The sequence below is a fragment of the Procambarus clarkii genome, chromosome 42 (genome assembly GCF_040958095.1).
Source record: "Procambarus clarkii isolate CNS0578487 chromosome 42, FALCON_Pclarkii_2.0, whole genome shotgun sequence".
NCBI classification, from domain to species: Eukaryota; Metazoa; Arthropoda; class Malacostraca; order Decapoda; family Cambaridae; genus Procambarus; species Procambarus clarkii.
Genome location: NC_091191.1, coordinates 8,268,596 through 8,276,552, shown reverse-complemented (window position 1 = coordinate 8,276,552; position 7,957 = coordinate 8,268,596). Strand labels below are relative to the sequence as shown.

Genomic DNA, 7,957 nt, shown 5'->3' with positions numbered 1-7,957 from the left:
ACAAGAAAGACTGCTACCAAAATATATTAATATATGTATGTATGTATGTATGTATGTATGTATGTATGTATGTATGTATGTATGTATGTATGTATGTATGTATGTATGTATGTGTGTGTATGCCAATTACACCTGTTACAGCAGCAGGAGTCGTGAGTTGCTGGCTGATATTACCTTGATCTTCCCTAAGCCTCCGAGCCGACGGAGAGCACGGGGAAAAAATTGGGTGGTTTACATTACAGTTTAGTAAATTTAGGTCGTAAATTTGCATGAGTTGCTCGAACAGTCTGATTAATTTCTTCATGAATATTGAACGTGCATTCTGCCTTGCTGGGGGGGGGGGTGAGTGAAGCTGAGTGAGAGGAGAGGATGGGAGGGGGGAAATGAGAGAAGAGGGTCGAAGTGAGGGGAGAGGAATGAGGAAGAGACTATTGAAAGGAGTAGAGAGTAGAGAGGGAACCCGTCACAGAGGGGGGACTCTATCCCGTCTTTCCCAGCGATGTATAAGCCTCACTCCAGGAAATGTATTCCCCCCGACATCAGGTTATGTATACCCTCCACGCCGGGGTATACATATATATACCCTCCACGTCGATATTTTTTTATTATGGGCTATTCATGCCCGTGCCACCTCTTGGGTGGCTTAATCTTTATCAATCAATCACCGTCGATATTTTGAGACACATCATTGAGCTATACAGCTCAATGTGTCAGTTTTACAGCTCAACAAAGATAAGTTACATGCAAGGGTCAAACACTTCAACAATTAAGGAGGAAGTTGGCCAGTGAGGAGATATTGTGAGGGGGAAGAGGATCGTGTTAAATATATGACGACTTGTATCTTTTTCTCATGTCAGTGCCAGACTTTTTATGGTCAAGATTTGTAAACCGGATGTCATTTGATTGTAGTTGTCTAAGCATCGTGTGTGTGTGTGTAGTTACCTAAGTGTAGTTATCCTAAGGATAGTCCCAGGATGAGAGGTACGCTCGTGGTGTCCCGTCTTCCCAGTACGCTTTGTCTGATAACGCTTTGAAACTGCTGACGGTTTTGGCTTCCACCACTTTCTCACTTAGCGTGTTCCAACCGTCTACCACTCTGTTTGCAAAAAAAAAAAAAATTCTAATAGTTTTTCGGCATCTCTGTTGCTTGAATCCGTGTCCTCTTGTTCGTAAAGTTGCACAAAGTTGCGTGAAGTTCGTGTGTGTGTGTGTGTGTGTGTGTGTGTGTGTGTGTGTGTGTGTGTGTGTGTGTGTGTACTCACCTATTTGTGCTTGCGAGGTTTGAGCTTTGGCTCTTTGGTCCCGCCTCTCAACTGTCAGTCAAGTGGTGTACAGATTCCTGAGCCTATTGGGCTCTGTGTGTGTTATCAACATTCTCATTTGTGTATGTATCAATATGACGCACTAGTCATTCCTTTGTTTCCGTCCTAAATAAATGTCCCACGTGTTCGGGGTCATGCTTCGCGGAGTTCCACCCTCGGTTAGCGCAGTGTTCGAAATCTGTCTTTCTTTCATTCTTTTTGTTTCTTGTATAATAAGAGTACGGATAAGGTCAGTGGGCGCGGGACCGTCACAGACAGACAGACACACACACACACGCCCTTGAGCAAACACACGCTGTGGGAATAACAACTTTATTGAGAAATATCGTGTTTTGTCAAGATGATAAGGTTACCTGACCATTACGATGTAGCTGGATGTTAAACAGTCAGAATGAGTGACTGGTACAACCTTACCTATTAATGATGTTCATAGTTCTTTCTGCCTGCTCTGGCACCGACCTTTCCTTGATCTATGAGGCTGTTTGTCTTTGTACCCTGCAGCCCCTTCCCCCGCCTCCCTTCATCTCATACCCAACACAGCCAACCTGATCCGGTAACTCTACTTTCTTCCTGAAAACTTCTATTGTTCAGAGATTATTTCTTATGCAGGCGATGAGTCACAATAACGTGGCTGAAGTATGTTGACCAGACCACACACTAGAAGTTGAAGGGACGACGACGTTTCGGTCCGTCCTGGACCATTCTCAAGTCGATTGTCGACTTGAGACAATCGACTTGAGAATGGTCCAGGACGGACCGAAACGTCGTCGTCCCTTCAACTTCTAGTGTGTGGTCTGGTCAACATTATTTCTTATGTTTCGGCAGGAAGTCAAAGAGTCGTGTCCCTCAGATTTTCACCATATATTCGCTTATATGACCTATATGCACCTCAGATGTATAGAGGATATATGTTACGCTTTCTATCATACCTCTCACTCCATTATGTTGTAATATACCTTGTCCAAGTTTGGAACCTGGGATTTGAGTAAATTGTCATGTGTTTAGACTTGAATGTGTTAATGAATTTGATAACGATGCTTCTAGGCGTTGTCTTTTGTGTGTTAACAACAGTTTAATTAATAGCTTTTCCGGCCATGACTGGAGTAAATGTTTGTGTCGATGGAGAACGGCTCCATTTTTGGTCACTGTCCACCCACCGTACCTCTGCTTATTGGCAGTAGTTATCGTTAACTACCTTTGTTATGGTGGCGACATGTAAAGAACATGTACTTCTTTTCTTAAGTCAACTACGGGCTCACCATAGCCCGTGCTACTTGGAATTTTTTGTTCCAGGTAGCGAATCTTAAACAACATGTACTTCTTTCATTCTGTACTTGGTAAAGTGATTGATTGCTGAAGATTAAGCCACCCAAAAGGTGGCACGGACATGAATAGCCCGTACGTGGTGGCCCTTTTGAGCCATTACCAGTATCAGGAGCTGATACTGGAGATCTGTGGAGGTGCGACTGCATCCTGCGTGACGGGAGATGTCTCCCGCGCTTGGTAGAGTACTTAATCATCTCTTTTGAGATCCCAAACCCGCCCCCTGCTCCTGTGCTGGGGGCGGGTTTGGTGGCTGGGGGAGGCAGGGAGAGAGGGTTGTGTGATCACAGCTCGTCTCAAATCAAGACGTGAGGAGCCTGCCTACTCGGGGAGGCTCGGCAAATGATGTTACTTTCCAATCTCGCAAAATTCCAGACGCCATCCTCACTAAGATTGAGGTGGCATAGTATTCTGTACACGATTGAATGTTCGTTTCTCTTATGTAGTTAATTATTGTTTAGGATAATGTTTTGTGAAAATGGTTACAGGGATAAAGGAAGGGTGGCGAAGGTGGTGATGGGTAGGGAAGGTGGTGAAGGGTAGGGAAGGTGGTGAAGGGTAGGGAATGTAGAGTGCGAAGTTTGTAGATAGGAACCCAGCGGTTCTTGGGTAAGAGAGAGAGAGAGAGAGAGAGAGAGAGAGAGCGAGAGAGAGAGAGAGAGAACAAGATGGCGAAGAGGAAGCCATTCTCAACTCCTTGCGACCAAACTAGCCCAAGTCGGGCGCCGTTGGGATCCTACTCCGCGACAGGAAGGTCTTGTCCTCCCGGACGGCCGGAAGCCTTCCACCGCGTCCAGCTTTCTTACCCAAAACTTGGACGCGTCGATTTCCTTAAGAGCAGGACGATGGTGGAGCCTCACTCCTTCGCAGACTTTACCCCCCGGCGCCAAGACAATCTTCCCGGACAACTTTAGGTACTCGGGCGCCTCCCAATTGCCTTTATTCCACTAGTACTTTACACACTTTAAGTAGGCAAACTGAGCTCCAGCTCCCGGGTCATGCTGAGTAGCTCCACGGTGGTCACACTTGTGATGCCTCCTAGATGAAGAAGCGTGACACCCTGGCGGTGCCAGTGTGTCATCTCCAACTACAGATCCTTCGCACCAACTCGACATCAAAGGCCACTCGTCAAAGGCGCAAATTTAACTGCGTGAAAAAGTGTCAAGGAAGGTAGAGCGTTTAGAAATATCCAGGATTAAACATTTAGCTGCAACTGGCATTCGCTCGCAAGCAGATCATAGGTAGGAAGGTTAATTACTGCATGGTAAATGTTGTGTGTTATGCCAGGGTGCTGGTCGTGTCGTGCACGGTGCTGGTCGTGTCGTGCACGGTGCTGGTCGTGTCGTGCACGGTGCTGGTCGTGTCGTGCACGGTGCTGGTCGTGTCGTGCACGGTGCTGGTCGTGTCGTGCACGGTGCTGGTCGTGTCGTACACGGTGCTGGTCGTGTCGTGCACGGTGCTGGTCGTGTCGTGCACGGTGCTGGTCGTGTCGTGCACGGTAGTCGTCGTGTCGTGCACGGTAGTCGTCGTGTCGTGCACGGCGGCCGTCGTGTCGTGCACGGCGGCCGTCGTGTCGTGCACGGTGCTCGTCGTGCCGTGCACGGCGTGTCGTGCACGGCAGCAGGCGCAGATAATATATACTGCTCTTGGAATATTTTTAAATATTAAAATAACTTGGTGTTTTCATCAGAGTAATGTCATTTACAAGCTTTACAGAATTAGTGCATTAAGCAAAATAAAATAATTAATGGAGGGAATTGTAACGTATATTTACAAATATGCCTATTTTAATGTTTAGCATATCCAGGATAATGCCAGCGCCCAGGCATATGTATTTTTTTTACGAGTGGTATGACTGGCATTATAGCTATGATGATCCCTGGTACAACGACGAGCCCAGCACTACACTTCAACCTTTAGAATGTTCATAGTATAATGAACACGTGGCAGAGGCACCACCACCACCAGCTACAACACCACTACCAACAACACCACTACCACCACCAACACCACCTTAGCTCCACCAACAACACCACCACCAACAACACCACCACTACCACCACCAGCACCACCACCTTAGCTCCACCAACACCACCACCACCAACAACACCACCACCACCAGCACCACCACCTTAGCTCCACCACCAGCACCACCACCACCACCACCACCAGCACCACCACCTTAGCTCCACCAACACCACCACCAACAACAACACCACTACCACCACCAACACCACCTTAGCTCCACCAACAACACCAGCACCACCACCACCAACACGACCACCACCACCACCACTTTAGCTCCACCAACAACACCAGCACCACCACCACCACCACCACCACCACCAGCACCACCACCTTAGCACCACCACCACCACCTTAGCACCACCAACAACAACAACAACAACAACAACAACAACAACAACAACAACAACAACAACACCACCTTAGCTCCACCACCACCACCAGCACCACCACCTTAGCTCCGCCAACACCACCACCACCATAGCAAGCCGTCAACAGTGGCGTTGCCACAAGACTTACGTATTTACATATCATGCAGTACGATGGGTTATTGTATTACAGATCTCAGTGATTAGTGTTGCATTCTGGCCGAGTCTTTAACACGCAACATGTTAGAGTGGTGTTGCATAGTGGTGTTGCACATCTTGATACCTGTGTACAATTATAATTACGTTGAGTCATGCACCTCTTCGTGTAATCTATAGTGTAAAACTGCATAAAGTGTGTTACGATAATCTCCTTCAAGAGAGATTTGGCCTGCTCTTTCCTATCGTCATGTTACTTCAGTACATCTACAACATCGAGATACTATAAGCAAGTGTAGTACATGTTTGGTCAGATACGTTTTGCCAGGCGCAAATGTATCACACTCGCTCTCCACCTCCCCCCCTCCCTCCTCGCCGATCACCAAACTAGCATTTCCAGCCTGCCCGCTTCTGATTGGTAAATCGACATCTGCACCTCAGCGCCATCTACCTAGCCGATGTCTGGGCTTGCACCAGCCATTGAAGTTAGAATATTCTGTGCTCTCAAGCTGAAACAACCATCTGATATACGCTCTGTCTATTAGTGGATGTTCTCAGCCAGCGCTTTATTCTCAGCAACTGTTAATTTCATTTTGTCTTTATCCATTTTAGAGTAACGTCACCATTATATTATTTTATGTTATCTTTTGAATCTTGTGAGTTTGCACTGTACATAGCCAAGGAATTGTCTTATTCGTAATTTGTTTTAAATTTAATTAAAGTTTCATTGTTCATACTAATTTGTTTTGCTTGTTTTGCCTTACTTTGCCACAGGACACAACAGCTACGCAGTCATCTTTTTTTTTTTTTAAGTGTGATAGGTATTGACACCAGCCATGGGGAGGACTGCCGAACACCTACACTTCTTTTTTCCATCACAACTGTAATGAAAAAGTTCTGAAAATTTCGAAAGTAACTATATTTGTGTTGACATATTTTGATGTTGATCAAATTACAGTTTATTAGACCAATGATCTAATATAAATTTTCTTTTCAGGTAAGCTATTTTTCGACGTGTTGAGGAGGCGGCCGCGGTGAGTACTCGACGCCGTCTTCCAGAAATGGATTTTGATTAGCATCTGAGGTGTAAGGGAAGATGTATGATGGATGGGTGAACGAGGATATTTTTGTATGGGAGAGTATAGGTGTTGACAAGAAGTAGGAAGAAGTGTGTGTGTGTGTGGGTCTCAACAATGTGAGGATATGAGATCTTGTAGTGAGGATAGGGTGTAGTGGTGGTAGCAACGGGCCGCCGCCAGCAACAGCCAGAGGGAACAAGCAATCATCAGGTAAGCTTGGACCCAAACTGAGCTTGGAGAGAATAATTCGAAATAGATTACACACTTTGAGGCGGGACCAAAGAGCCAAAGCTCACCCCCCTGCAAGCACAACTAGGTGAGTACACCTGTGTGTACTCACTGAGGCATGTGCCTCTTCACATTACAGCCTTCTCACACCTCACCTAAAGTGTAGAACATGTTCAACAAGTGGTGGTGGGGTTGGGAGGCAGTAGAGGTTGCCACATGGACCAACTCTTCCTGCATTATCTGAAATGAATCTGAACACGAAACAGTAACTGAAAATCAACTTCCTGTGTAGTGCCCCACCACCGAGACACGTTACTCTGGCTGTCCAGCCAACTATACGCGCAAAAACTTAATACAGAGGGAAGCTGTGAGGAGACACACGGGTACATGGGAGGAATGGCTCAGACGTGGCTCCAATGGTCTCCCAACGTTCAAATAGCCATTATGGCAAAGGAACTATGGGGTAATAATCACGAAACTAAGACATTCCTTACACACAGAAATCACAATAGCATGATGCATCAAATGAACAAATGCGGTCTGGGATGATCTCGGACGTAGGTTCGAATCCTCGTCACGGCCCCTGTGGATTTGTTCTAAGACATTCATTTGTGCGCTGCTATTCAAGATGGGAAAACGGTGACGAGGACCCGGTGTCCTCGGTGTATGGCTCTTTGGTCCCGCCTCTCAACTGTCAATCAACTGGTGTACAGATTCCTGAGCTTACTGGGCTCTATCATATCTACATTTGAAACTCTGTATAGAGTCAGCCTCCACCACATCACTACCTAGTGTATTCCATTTAGGAATGCACTAGGTGTGTGTGTGTGTGTGTGTGTGTGTACACTCCTATTTATGCTTGTAGTATCGAGGACTATAGCTCCTGGATGCCGGCTTTCCACCCGCAAGTCGTCTGAAGGAATGACTCCCAACCATTTTTCCCTATCACATCTATTTTTGAAAACATAAATTGAATTTGCTTCTATAACCGGTTCATTAAATTAATTTCACTTGTCCACTATTCTTACCCTAAAAGAAAACTCGGTAATATCAGCGTGGGTGCTTGCGTGTGAGCGCGTTCGCACTCGAGCACATAACCTACTTTATTACTTTTTCTACAACAAATGTCCGTAAAGAAATTTATTTGGACAAAAAAAGACAAGAAAGTAAACTAGTCGTGAAGAATAAAAGCAGGGAAGTAAACTTGTGGAGAATAAAAGCAGGAAAGTAAACTTGTGGAGAATAAAAGCAGGGAAGTAAACTAGTCGTGAAGAATAAAAGCAGGAAAGTAAACTAGTCGTGAAGAATAAAAGCAGGAAAGTAAACTTGTCGTGTAGAATAAAAGCAGGAAAGTAAACTAGTCGTGGAGAATAAAGAAACAAGTAAACTTGTGGACAAAAAAAAGGCAGGAAAATAAACTTGTCGTGGAGAATAAACACACAAGTAAACTTGTAGA

At 45.7% G+C, this 7,957-nt stretch overlaps 1 protein-coding gene across 1 annotated transcript in view; it reads right to left on the bottom strand.

The window, feature by feature from the left end:
• Window positions 1-3,923: 3,923 nt before the first annotated feature.
• The window catches only part of LOC138373361 (uncharacterized), an 85,121-nt gene continuing 81,087 nt past the window's right edge, over window positions 3,924-7,957 (bottom strand). Inside the window, exon 2 of the mRNA XM_069339559.1 lies at window positions 3,924-4,290. Within this exon, the coding sequence (XP_069195660.1) occupies window positions 3,924-4,290 (367 nt within the window). The remainder of the gene's footprint in view (window positions 4,291-7,957) is intronic.